General features: G+C 45.4%; 1 protein-coding gene across 1 annotated transcript in view; it reads left to right on the forward strand.

Moving 5' to 3' along the window:
- LOC112987702 (uncharacterized) overlaps positions 1–12,557 on the forward strand; it is an 85,737-nt gene extending 73,180 nt beyond the window's left edge. The window contains exons 38-44 of the mRNA XM_064520541.1: positions 656–744; positions 3,511–3,657; positions 5,473–5,642; positions 7,002–8,074; positions 9,477–9,579; positions 9,817–10,377; positions 11,015–12,557. Of these exons, the coding sequence (XP_064376611.1) occupies positions 656–744; positions 3,511–3,657; positions 5,473–5,642; positions 7,002–8,074; positions 9,477–9,579; positions 9,817–10,377; positions 11,015–11,354 (2,483 nt within the window). The 3' untranslated portion in view covers positions 11,355–12,557. The remainder of the gene's footprint in view (positions 1–655; positions 745–3,510; positions 3,658–5,472; positions 5,643–7,001; positions 8,075–9,476; positions 9,580–9,816; positions 10,378–11,014) is intronic.
- The last annotated feature ends 1,392 nt before the right edge of the window (positions 12,558–13,949 follow it).

Genomic DNA, 13,949 nt, shown 5'->3' on the forward strand with positions numbered 1-13,949 from the left:
ACCATTGTTATTTCTCCTGCAGTACATTTTTTCTTATTCACCCTGCTGCATCCTTGATTATGCAGCTTTTTCAGCCTTCTCTCTTTACTCTGTTTTCCTTCTGTAGTGGATGTGTGTAGAACTGCATACTGTTGGATATACTGGGATGACGTTATGTTGGTACATGGATACACAATCCCTGAAGTTGATCTGTACAGGCTGAAAAAATACACCACCTAGAATTCCTCCAAGAGCAACTCTCTAACTTCCCCAGTCATAGTTGCATGCGGTGCACAACTGCACATTCCAAGGTCAAGGAGAGCCTTAAAATGGCCTAGCCGTTTAGCGTAATATATGTATTGTACATCTCCTGTTCACCTGTTAACAAAGAACGTGGTTGCTAAATTCTCCTGTCGGTCTGCATTTTTACTTGGATAAAGTTCCCTTACTTCCCCTACTAAACTGCAGCAAATGGCTGCTGGTCCTATGCCGAGGGGCCAAACACCTCTGATAAAGGCAAGAGGGAGGGGCTGAGCCTTTCAGCTCAGAAATATCAGCGTGGTACAGCAGTCATCTTGGGGAGCTGTCATGGCAAGGCTCCTATTAGGAGTTCCTACTTCGTTCTGTCTTACAAGGACGTTGTACGTGATTTGTGATGTGCCTTTTCTTCTTTGAGGAGAAGAAACGACTTCCGGTGATACTCCACTTAGTGGCTTTGTCCCTCCATCCAAAGAGAAGAGAATTCTGAGAAGCAGCTCTGAGAGAGTAAGGACAAACGTTATTTTTTTCCACCTTTTTGTATTTGTTTGCGTTTGTACTGTAAAAAAGAGGCTCATCCATTTGAGGGATTCACAGAAGTATGGAATATTTCCCATTGCTTTCCTCAGAAGCAAAGAGGTGTTTAAGGTTCACAGTCACGCACAGGAATCATTACAGGCACAGCTGAGGTCAAAATGCTTGATGTTTCATTGATGCCCACAGGCAGGCCTGTGGTTGTTTCAGAGTGTTTGTCCTCCTTGAGTTAAAATACCAGGTAACATAAAGCCAATCTGTGCATAATTCATGCAAAGAGAACCAGGTTAAATAGTGAGGCTGTAGTCCTTAGAGTATTTGGGGTAGTTACTAGGGATGTATCTGCACAGCATTTAGGCAGTACTCTGCTTTGATGTCCGGACTAGATCAGAGCGAACTACCTGGAGGCCAGGAGAGGCAGAACTGTCTGGTGTTTCATCCAGGCTCATGTACTCACCTAGTTTGGGTGGTTCTGAGTGGAACTTTGTAAATGCCTCTCCTGTCATCTTCCTTTCCATGCTGTGCCTAGTAATAGAAGAGCGAATTCCTGCAAGGCCTGGCTGAATCACTCAAATTTCTCTAATCTAGCACAAGAGCTTGACAGATGAGGTAGAATGCTGTGAGGTCCATGGAAGATGAGCACTTTTTAAAAGCTCACTTTATCACCAGAAGGTTTAGTTTGCCAAATCCTAAATTGTGAGAATGCATATCAGAGGAGCTGGCTTGACAATCAGTGTGCTCTCTGTGGTGACTAGGTGAAGATCACAGGCTAGGAAGTCGTAGATCATTTTTTATCAAGCCAGTAGTACTCTGCAGATCACATCTTACCCTAGACGCATCAGTCCTTCCCCCTGTGGAAATATCAATTTTCTTTGCATATTAAAAAAACCCAAAAACAAAAACAAATTCATCTTCTTACCAGGATCATCCACTTTATCTGGTAGAACTTACTGTCTTTGGATAGATAATAAATAATCATGCCATGTAAGCAAAGACAGAGCATAACCACTTAGAGCAAATACACCCACTGTGCTGGCAACACATCTCCCCCACCCATGCTTAAGACCCTCGTTGTCACATCTGGAGAGTCCAGTTTCCCTGGCCTCCCCAGTAGGAGAGAGTGTTCTGGTGTGTTCTCCAACAGCCGCGCATACCTGCTTGGAGCTGTCTTCGGACCAGTCTCTTTCCTTTGCACAGAGAATGGTGGAGCCAGAAGATTTCTATTCTTATTTAATTTCCCCATTCTTGAGGCATAATTTTAGCATCAGCAGAAAAGCTGTTCTGGGCTTGCTGCCTGGAACGTAGCACCAGGAATCTGTTTGCTGGCTTCCCGAGGTACTGTCTTGCAGGTGCCCTATCTGCCAAGAATAAGAGCAAGAAACACCTGATTAGTTTCCAGACTGAACTTCCTGTCTTCCCCCTGGAGAGCAGTCCACACCGCTGTCATGACATGCAGAGTCTTCTCTAGCCCACCTATGAAGGCCTGGAAGAAATGGTCCAGTGTGTGCTGCTGTTTCAGTGCTAATTGGTATTGGCTGCCTGCAAACACATACTGGAACGAGTAGAGAGGTTGAGTTTCCGCAATCCACTGAACTAATGTAGAAACCTGCTAATAAAATGAAGAGCTGCGTTGTTCCAGGTGGAACTGCATCTCATGCAGATGTTCACTGGAATAAAACTTGCAGTTCCTCCACTCTGCAGTAGGTTCAGAAAGTACAAGGTCAGTGATTAGCATGTCAGTATGAGATGCTTTCCACTTATAGTCAGGCAGCCTCTCTCAACCCTGGGCTGAGGGTATTTCACACTTCTCTGAAGCACTGGCCACCTCCAGAGACACCACACCTACCTAGAGGAATCTGAGTCTTTAGAAGATTGTTTCAGGTGAGTTTGTAGTAGGGGTAGCTCCAGAGCAGAAACTGAGCACCGTTGCTGCTGTCTTTGACAGCGTACCCCAGACCTGACCTTACCAGTGACATTAACTAGTCACAGGTATCTCAGTCAACCAGCCCTCCCCAAACTTTCAGTAAGGGATTCTAAAACTATAAGAGAAAATACTTTTTTTAATAATTGAGTGGAATTTTCAAAAGGGATTTCAGTAACACGTGCACAAGTCTCTTTGGACTAGATACCTGCATTGCTTTTATTCCATGTAGGCCCCTTGTTGCAGAGGGGCTCTTCTCAGCTGTCATTGCCAGACCAAAACAGTGAACAAGAAAAGAAGGGCTCATTACCTCATCCCTGAGTCATCCTCTTTCCTCTCGCCCTATCCAGTTACTGTGAACTGAGTTCAGTTCCATCGAGGTGGAAATTACAGCTTCCAAAAATGTGAAGGCAACAGAGTAAGAGGCCAGCTGCAGGCAGTGGCTATACCACATCAGGAAATGGTGTGGTAAAGATCAGAGGATGATGGTGTGGTGTAATGCAAGACTATTGCACAAGTAGAGGGGAAGACAGCATGTGACTGCCCCTCCTTCACAGCTGCTAGGCTTTGAAAAGAGGAGAGGAGGAGGAGGGAAACAAAGCCAGGGATGTGTGTTGGACTAGCCTGCTTAGTTCTCTTATGGAAGATCTTATATTGATAAGAGTTCTGATTGTCTTGAGAAGGCAAAGGCAGTGTGTCCAGACTGGGGCCCAGGGTACAGCAGTGCTGAAAAACTGAGTTATTTCCTCCCTATTTGTCAGGAAAACGTCTTACAATTGTAACATAACTTCTGTCTTTGTGTCCCTTCTATGTTCTAGTTCTCCCTCGGGTTGCTGTCTGCAGATTTCAGTGCAATGGTCAACAACCCCCACTTAAGTGATGTCCAGTTTCAGGTGGACTCTGGGGAAGTCCTTTATGCCCACATGTGTGTGTTGTATGCACGGTGTCCTCGGGCTGTTCAAATTGTAAGTACTGCTGATACACTTTTCTCTTCTGCTCCAGTAAGGTCCTGTTTGCAGTAATGGGCATTTGACCAGCTCTTCCAGACCGACCACACCTAAATCGGCTAGTGCTGCTGCAGAATCAGCACAGAGTATTTTGGGGTCTAATGACAAGTGACTCTGGACCTGCAGTGATTTTTCAGCTTTTCACTTTGCCAGAATCCTGACAAATTGGTGGAAAATGTGGTAATTTGTCCTGGGAGACAAGGAGGAGATGAGGATCCTTCCTTGCATTCTGCCCATGAGCAGTGGAGGAATTTTTCTAAGTGCGTCTTGCCCTTGAATTTTTGTACCTGTGCAAGTGCAGACTGCCCTGTCCTTCTTGGTATGTCCTGCCTTTCTTCCAGGCTGACAAGTTTGACTGTGGAGTAGAGAGTTTCTGGGCTGTGCTTGTAAATAACCCACACAGAGGTTTTGTCACTCCCACAGTTGCTGTGGAAGTAGCTGCACTGAACTGTGCTTTTGGCAAGGCCAGTGAAGTAGTTCTTATGTTCCCAGAAGCATTCTGGGTCAAACCGTGCCCAGCCTGCTCCTATGCAATCTCCTGTGAAGGCAATGAAAGGCAGTGAGCCGAAGAGGGGAACTCTGCTCTCTGACAGAGCTGCCGCCAGCCCGTACAACCAACTTCTTGACCAAGTTTTGTCTTTCTTAAAAGCTGCCTTTTTGTAATCAGTGGAATTAGTTTTGTCCTCATGCACGATTGCAGTAGTTTCTACTCAAGGTGCCTCGGGCCATTTCTAAGGGGTCCATGAAAGCTGACAAAAAAAAGCCAGTATATACACGCCATCCTGCAGTCTTAATGTGAAATTTCTTAAGGGATCCTCACCACCGGTAGAAAGTGTGTCCACAGATCAAAGGAGTTTAAAAAACACTGAGTTGTCCAGGTTCTCTTATTATTTCCTTGGAACTTAATCTGACTTCAGCATTCCCATCAACCGCTTTTCATGCGCAGGAATCATTTGCGTGGATAGGGCTGTGCGATTGACTCTGTACTGTATTTTTGATTCCTGCAGAGGGCTGTTTTCGTCCTGCAGTCCCCTCTGCAGAGCAGCGTTTCGCATTTATTTTCTGCATAGGTGAGGGAGTGCTCTATTTGTCAAAGCTTTTGGATAACAAGGGGACAGAAATTAGTTAGCAACGGCTTTGGAGCTCATGTTTTCTGTTTGCATGACATGCCCTAACTTTGGAGAGAGATTTTCAGATAGTGTATTAGGTGTGCTGGGTACAGAGGGAGTGAGAGCTCACTATACTGGAGAAGCATTTTCAGCAAAATCTGAGATGAAGGTGGACCAACACAGATAATGGCCAAGTTCAAGGGAGGGTTATTTGGTATGGTATCTCTTTTCCTGTGACACAGCAGAACTAGATTTTCAGCAGTGCATCGAGGGTAGGTAAATTCAAAACAGATCAAAAGAAGTTCTCCTGTAAGTGAGGTGTAGATATCTGTGGAATTTCTGCTCTAGGAAGTAACTGGATTCGATTCCAAAACTGACTGGAGAACTCTAAGACCATCTTTTATGTGTGTGACTAATACAGATGACTACTCAGACCTTTATGCTTCAGGGTACAAGCTAACAGCTGTAGGGTCAGGAAGGGAATGGCCCGTTCCATTAAGAAGCTCTGCATATCCAGTCGTTTTAGCTTCCCTCTGAGGCATCAGATCCTGGCCCCAGGATAAGACTTTGGCAAACGAAAGCAGTAAACTGATACAGAGAAGATACTGGTGTTGCTGTTCCTTTACCAGCAAGTGGACCTTGTTTGCTTTCCTCTTACCCTCAGGTTCACAACGAAGGGTTCTTAGTGGAAGAGGATGGGAATGCGCAGACACGCCGTGTGCTGCTGAGCGATGTGACAGAAGAGGCAGCCTGTGCATTCCTGCAATACCTTTACACTGCTGATGCTGACATCCCTGCCAGGATGCTGCCCCAGGTGGGGGCTCTGGCTGCCAGGTTTGTATCATATGAGTGTGTTTTGGATCGCCTCATGCTTTCAGCCACATGCACTCTAACCCGATGTCTTCTGTTGTGGTTTGAGTGGCTTCAACAGAACTCATAGTCCTCTGCTTGCATTTTAAGTGAAATTTGAACACAAGAGCATCCTACCCTCATCTTTTTCATGAATCTGTCTTCAGGTTACATCTGCTTGAGATTTTCTGGTTTTGGTTTATGGCTAGTACACTTTTGCCAAGAGTTTTGTCTCAGGGTCTTTCATGACAGCTGATGATGAGTGTGTGATTCTCAAGGCATTGCACTAGTGACACACGGAACAAGACTTGCAGAATGTAGTGGATGCATGGAACGCTAATTTGTTATGTCAGTCATGATCCTAGACACTTGTCAGTCATGATCCTAGACATGTGCTAGGTAAAGAGCTTGAAACAGGAGAAGGTGAAAGACATTCTATCAGATCAAAATCACTCTTAGTTCTGGAAATGTAGGTGTCGTCCTTTTAAAGTTACTCTGAAAAAGACCAGAGAGAAAACATATTTTTTCTCTGTGCATTTATCTTGATAGTCACTTGATCAGCTCTCCTTGATTAGGCATGAGTTTATCCTCTGTAGTGGTAGGAATACATTGTTTTGAAGGGAAAAAATAAATGTGAAACCTGAGAAGATTATGGTGGCATGGAGAGAAAACCTGAAATTGTTATTGACTTGTTTTTATTAATGAGCGAACTGCATGTCTAATTTGGCACAACACATTCACAAATTAAGTTTAACTTTTTACTCCTAGCGAGAAGTGGGGAAACTATGGGGAAACAGAACAGACTGTGGGTGGGAGATAGCGTCTAGCTAAATAGATTTGCATGATTGTACTCTGCACGTGTAGTGTGTCGAACATACTGGGTAGACTGGATTAAGTATCTGTCCTTAATAAAAGATCTTAGTTCTAAGTCCAGGCCCTTGATAGCAATGACATTAAGGATTTTTTGCTGGTGGAGTGTCTGCAGTGAGCCTGCTGGCTTCTGTTTTGCTGAAGAGCTGCTCAAACACAAGACTTTAGAATTAAAGGACCCTATGGAAGAGGAAGAAACCAACAAAATTGTAAATGGGATCTTGTTTCTTGAGTGGGCGGTGATTTACCTCTTAGTTTCATGGCAATTCAGGATTTTTAACTGAAGTCAGGTGGGCTGCATCTGTGCTGTTACTGAGTCGATGTACCCTCTGCTTTAAACCACGATCCCTGTGCCCTAGCTGTTCTCACAGAGGTGAAGCACAGCTAGTAGTTTTCTTGGCAACAATTTCAGGTACAAGTTAGAGGACAGTCTGCACTGGGATCCACATTAACTTTTGTATTATATTCTTGCAGGTTTGGTGTAGGGGAACTGATGGCCAAGTGTGAAAACAGCACTGGAGAGAGCCAGGTGTCTTCTGGAGTGGATTCAGAAGACTTGTCTGAACAAGAAGAGAAAATGCAGAGTATAAATAGGTGCAAAAATGTGAATGCCGCACAAGTTTTGTCATCACCGCTCATCAGAACTCGGGATGTTGCAGTTCAGGGCAAAATAGAGGCTGATGTTATTGTTATATCTTCTGATGATGAAATGGAGTTAGAACAAGAGAAGAAGTCATCAGAGTCAGGCTGTCCCCTGAAGGAAATGGAAATCCCCAGGCAGCTGAAATGTGCTGATGTTATTGTTATATCTTCTGATGATGAAATGGAGTTAGAACAAGAGAAGAAGTCATCAGAGTCAGGCTGTCCCCTGAAGGAAATGGAAATCCCCAGGCAGCTGAAATGTCCTGATGTTATTGTTATATCTTCTGATGATGAAACGGAGTTAGAACAAGGTCCTGAGATACCAAAACCTGAACATAACTCATCATCAGTCACTGAAACAAAGCAGAGATCATCCCAGGTCTCATGTGGCGTTACAGATGCAGTACATGCAGCAGATAACAGTGTGACTGAGATAAAGGACAGTGAAAAAGAAAGAAGTCTAGTTTCTGTGAGTAGTGGCTCGCTTGGTGATGAGCCCCCGATCCCTGTTGATGACGGCTGGCATGCTGAATATCTGTCACCAGTCAGAGGTGACAGCTGGAACACCAGCCGGGTTAGCCATGCAAGTGCCAGCACTGCCAGTAGCCCCAGATCTGACTTCTGGCCTGACCAGTGGGAGAGCCCAGTCCAAGCACAGGGAATTAAGGACAGTACCCCTCTTCGAGGAAGTCCTCGTGACAGAACAACAACTTTGCTTCACCTTGATGAATGTGCCTCAACAGGACTCTTTTCAGAGGGCAGTAGCCTAAGTGGCCGGAACTCCAAGTTCTGGGATGACTTGGATAAAGAAGAAGAGGAGGAAGAACTCCCAGTGATGCTTCATCTGATTCAGAATGTGTCAGCTGCAGCAGGTGCCTGTCAGACAGAGCCTGTAAAGACTCCTGGTGAGAGCCTTTTTCAGTACTAGATTCATTGAACTGGGTTAAATCGTTGTCATTTTAGGTGATCGTCCTGTTTGTTGTTCACCTGGTATATTGAGAGGGTATTTTGGCCTTCTGATCCAAAGTAGTCAGGGCCAGGCACAAAGAAGGTACAGTCAGCTTCTGATGTGGGAGAGAGTGCTTCTAAGTACGTGGCATTGTTGGAGCATAGCCATTTGCGTTTCATTCATGCTGGTTCTTTGACAGTGATAGTATTCACTGTAGAAATTATGAGAGGTTACCTGGAGGAAAAACAAAACAAAACCCAGCCTTCAACTTGCATGCTAGGGAATGTTTATTCCTTGCAACAATGGGTCTTTTGTTTTCCATGCATTCATAAATTGACGTATGTGCTAACATTTACATGAAGACATCAGGTGAGCTTTGCACTCAGTGGCAGAGGTGCAGAGGCTGGCTGGGGGTAGGTGCCTACGCCTGCCCATGGGTAGGCTCCATGCATGGTTTCCTGCAAAGCTCTCCTGATGTGCCTTTGCCTTGACTTGTGCTGCTTTCTGTTTGCTGGTTCTGGGCTCTTGTAACAGATTTTTGTGTGCCCATCACATGTCCTGAGTGGGGGACACAGTGAGCGGTTACAGGGCGCACATAAGACCGAGAGCCAAGGTGCTCTTTGTCTTTGCCACCAGATTCCACTTAGTGGTGAGCAGGAGCTGAGCCTTCTCCACTTGAATGTCTGACAATGCACAAAATACTGACATACCTCTCTGGGGTCAACTGCTTACTGGGATTAATGTTTTAATTGTGTTGCACTTGCATAGTTCCTTCCATCTAAGATCTAAGAATAGTAATTGATCTCTTAGTATCTATTAGATATATTATTAATTATACTGTACTGAGTGATCAGTTTAACAACAGGGGTTTAGAACATGACCTATAAGACCAACTGTGCTTCACAGTATCAGTAAGTCAGTATCACTAAATCAGTACCTAATTCAGGCCCCCAGAATCTTGATTTGTTTGGTTTCTTCTGCATCAAGTCTCTACTATGAAATTTCCTTCCTGGTGGAATTTCACAGAATTCCGTAAGCATTTTAACTTTTTAACTACCTTGCAACTGTTCTAACAAAGCCTTGAATGGGCTTCCTATTCAGACCTGAGATATATCTTGATTTAAGCTGTTTTCTCGTTTAAAGTCAATGAAAAACAAGTATCCCGGACCAAAAGGAGACAAAAGCGTTGATTGTTCTGTCCAATATAAAGGTATTTAGTAGAAGAGCTTGCAGACAAGCAGTGCCTCTTAAACAGTTACTATATAACATCAGAATATCTGCCACCAGGAGGGGAAGATATCCGCCCTCTTATGTCCTTCTGTACTAATTCTGATGACAATAATTTCATTCTGTTGCAGGACCTGCCTGTCAGGAGAGGGACAAACCGCCTGAGACTCCCATGACACCAATGCCAGCTTGCTCCACCATGGAGACCCCAGAGCTGAAGGAGGAGTTGAGCAGGTTAGCATTACTTCTGCAAGTACATCTCTTTATGAGCAGAAACCTGCTGGCAGGTAGTGTGAAAGAAAGCTCCTGCGCTGAAAGGGGAAACTTGATGATGTTCCAGTCAGTGTTGTTTGAGATCACGTCATGTTCTTCCAGCTGGCCACTGGACTTCCTGGCCTGGTCACACTCCTGAGCTGTGACAGTGGAAGGTGCAGCATTATCTTAGCCTAAACTCCCACCTTTCTCTTCTAGATCTAAAGTTCCTCCTTTCCCAAAAGACCAGATGTTGTTAAAGCTGAAGAAGGCACTCCGAAAGATGCGTCTGAGCATGGAAGCTGCCTTGAAGAATGAAATCCCATCTTCCCATCCTCCCTTGCAGAAGTCCCCAGCCAAACGCTCTAGGCAGTTGGATGCTGACTTGGAGGATGAAATCCCGTCTTCCCGTCCTCACTTGCAGAAGTCCCCGGCCAAACGCTCTAGGCAGTTGAAGACAGACGAGACTGCAGGTAGAAAGCGTGCCAAAGTCTCAAATGCTGTGAGGAAAAAGAAGCAGGCTGTTGCAACTTCCTCAGTGCTCGCTGTGGGGAGTGCTGGTGATCACTTGGTTGGACGCCCTGAAAGAGGCTATGCAGGAGCTAAGGCCAGAATTGAAACGACATATCAGTCCAGACAAGCCAGAGAGCAAAAGAGGTCAACCGTATCTCCAGAGAGGGGCTCTCTGGCAGCTGATGATGAGGAGCTGATGCTCTCAGCATCTCAGGAATCTTCAGCTTCTTCACTGGATGGAAGCGACATCTCTTTTGAGTTACAGAGGTAGGGGAGCAAAATACTAACAGAAGAGTCTCTCTACTGTGCAAGACAGAGGTTAGCTGGGAAAATGGGAAACAAAGAAATGAGTGTCAATGCAGAATACAGGGGTCTGTACTACAGCCTACCTTCCCTGGGCTTTTATCACTTGAAGGTCAATATGGTCATATGAAAGTAGTAAGGTTTTTTATTGTTTGTTTGTTTTAGTCTAAATCCTAGTGAGCTATTCTGAGGGCTCAGAAGTGCTCATGGCTGAAACTGCGTGTGGGTAGAGCCCAAACTTGGCATGTCCTGGCAGCTCTGCAAGTCAGAGTGCCAAGGAGCCTCACAGGATTGGGTGAGAGCCTCCAACTTAGAGTAGTGAGAAGACAGCACTGCTCAGCAGAGGCTGCATGTGGTGCTGCACACAGCAAGCCTGCAAGTATGCCAGCAGTAGGTGCTGCAGGCAGGAGCAAGAAATGGCAGACAGCACAGGACCAGCACTGTCATGGCTGGGATGTGTAAGTTTGCAGAACACATACCATATTCTGCCTCGCTCCTTATTTTGTGAGTGCTGGTATTAGAGGGACTTGGGGAGCTGTTGGATATGCCCTTGATGACCATTTCTTTCCTTGATCGCTTGTCTACTTTTTCTCGCTTCTAGTTCTTTTGCCAATGAATTTGAGGCCTGTGGTGTTGTGTCTGAAGAGGAGGAGGAAGAGGAGCTTCCACCTTCTCAGGCAGCTGCCCAGGAGGCAGATAAGCTGGAGGCAGTGAGGAACTACATCCGTTCAAATCCAGATCTGTACCACAAAATCCTCTTCTATGAGCCGCTTGATCTGGCTGTACTGCACTCAGAGCTGAAACAGAAAGGCATTAAGATTTCCAAGGCAAATCTGCAGGACTTTTTAGATGCTCAGTGTATCACCTTTACCACAGCTGCAGCCCGAAAAGAGAAGGAACAGAAAGGAAAGGGGAACAAAAAACAGATGAGACGATACTGAGTGAAGCCCTCTCCTCCATTTCAAGAGTTTTGTACATCGAGACCTTCCTAATAAGCTAGAAACCCTGTTCCAGGCTGGTGCCCAATTTGCTGGTGTGATTGGTGGGTGAGCTGCTCCTCCTTGTGGCCTGCTGTCCAGATGACACACGAGAATGAATCTGAAATGAGTTCCTGCTCCCATGCAGTCTGCTCCAAGTCACGCAAACTCCTCCTGTTGCTGCACTGCCTTTGGCAGAGTTTCACTGGAGCCTCTGGTTGTCTCCCCTGGTTTTCCTCCTCCTTGCCCTATCTTTTCTTTCCATTTTTCTTATAGGTTTTAGGTCTCCAACTTTTCTTCCTTTTGGTGCTTCCAGAGGCAGATGCTTCTTCCAGTGACACTTGCCCTGGGCTCAGGCTGCGAGGAGCTTCACACTTCAAGTTCCAGCATTCAGAAGAATAACCCACCAGCAAGAAACCAATCCCTTTGCCCCTCTATAAAGCACTCAGTGTTTGGACCCCAGTGACTCAGAGTCTTCATTTATTCAGTGTGTGAGTGGCCCTGCTGATTGTTAAGGCAGGAAACGTTGTGGAAATAAGAGGCCTCTCTCCTGTCCTTGGTTCGATTTGTGGTCTCTGGTAAAACTCCTATAGCTGTGTTTCTTAAACGGCTGCAAAACAATGCAGCTGTTTCTCCAATATATTTCTGATGGCTCCCCAAAGTGCCCTCTGACGCCAGATATTGTGTGAAAGCCTTCTGGATTCCAACATTCAGCTGTGTGTGTTCACTCGCATGCTGGGATCTGTGTTAAAGATATCATCTGCTCCATTTTCTGAGGGCTGTGTTACCTTGTTGTAGCCTGACCAGAGTACATCCCTGACAGAGATTTTTTTTGAAGAAGACAGTATTATAGTGACCACTGGATCTTTTCAGCACTTCTTGTATCTTGATCTAAACCCTCTTCCTTGACCAGTCTCATTTCCAACCTGGAATGATCTTAGGTTGTAAACAGTATCTGGAACTCTTGGGGACGTCTCAGACCATAAACTGTCATCTTTTATGTATGTTCTTTCATGAACTCTTCTGACTTGCCTGTGTTTTGAGAGTTTTGAATCTGAAAAGGGTCTCACTCGGCAAAATGGACACAACGCTTTTAAAAAAGAAGCCAGATTTCTAAACGTATTTATGTATTTTGGAACATATAAATATTTTCTATTTTTAATACAATATAGCCTCAGTTTTATTTGATTTATATTATATACAATAAACAATTTATAAGGTACTAATGATAAACTATAACAAGTAATGTCTTACAGGAGACTGGGGGGAGTCTAAGTAGCGGTTGTTATGGAAATTAGGCTTGTCAGCCACCGTAACAGGGCTGGACCCTAGGTTCCTGCAAGTAAAGTTCAGAGCCAATCAGAATCAAAGCAAATTAAATAATTAAATTTTAATCACATGCGTGCCGTAATTACAGCTCGAGCTGGGTGCCTCCAAAGAGGGACCCTAACAAAAACAAATCCTGGGCAATTATAGTTTTTTCAACTTAAATTTCCCACCGCTCATGCGGTAGTTAGACCAATAGTAATTTTTTGGTCTGGGGTCTCCTGCTCCTCATTGGGTCTCATCGTCGCTCCTAGGTAAGGTGTTTTTCTCCTTATTTTTGTTTTTTGCGGTTTCTGATGACGGTTGTACCTCTGTTTTTGTTGGGTCTGGCGGTTGTCTCCCAAGGTCTTATTTTTCAGTTGTTTTGACGTCTTCCCTTTCGGAGTGGGTGACACAGGAACGCAGACTGCGTGTGGTTTCCTTATCTTCCCAGCCTGAATGAGCTCTGAGGCACTATTTTTTACTAAACTAGGTAAAGGTTCATTACTTTTCCCAAGTGTGGCCTAAGGCTTCAGCAAATTTAGCTACTCATGCTAAGCAAGTTTTATATAAGTTGTGCTAAGCAGCTGTCTCTAGACAGTTTCAATTCACTGTTCTTTAACAGCGGTACTGGGTCTAGCTGGGAGCAGTAGCAGCTCCGCAGTGCGCACACTGGCTAAAACTCTCAGCAGAGAACTGGAGGAAGAGGAGAGTCGTGTCCTGGGGGCCCAGCAGCAAGAAGAGCCGGAACGAGAGAGAGCAGCTGGTGAGTGGTGGATCGGTTACCTGGAGAGAGGCAGACTGCCAGGTTTGTCTGAGACGGGGAGCCCAAAGGCAGGGGAGACTCCGCGTAGGGCTGGAGAAGGTGTTTTGGTCTGCCAGGAGGACAGACTGGGGAAGGGTCTGGTCTGGCCTTGGAGGGGTGGGCAATGGCTAGGGGGAAACGGATAGTCAGCTCTGCAGCTGCTGAGGTCTTACGAACTTCCTCTTCTCTGTCGAACATCGCTGTGGCGTGCGTAATGGTGTGGGGACCTCCTAGCAGCCCCTTCTGCCGTGTCTGGTGAATTTTCAGGAGCTTTTTAAATAGTTTCCTTCCCTGTCAAGCACGTCATTTTTCCTCCCCCATTCTCCAGTGCAAGAGCTGCCATTAAGATGACTTTCTTGCCTGAAAAGGCCGAGGCTTGCCTTTAAGTGGCATTCCAGGAAGCACTGTTTCCCATAGCGTATCATGTATTTCTCTCTCAAGTACACATC

The sequence above is a fragment of the Dromaius novaehollandiae genome, chromosome 14, assembly GCF_036370855.1.
Source record: "Dromaius novaehollandiae isolate bDroNov1 chromosome 14, bDroNov1.hap1, whole genome shotgun sequence".
Classification (NCBI taxonomy): domain Eukaryota; kingdom Metazoa; phylum Chordata; class Aves; order Casuariiformes; family Dromaiidae; genus Dromaius; species Dromaius novaehollandiae.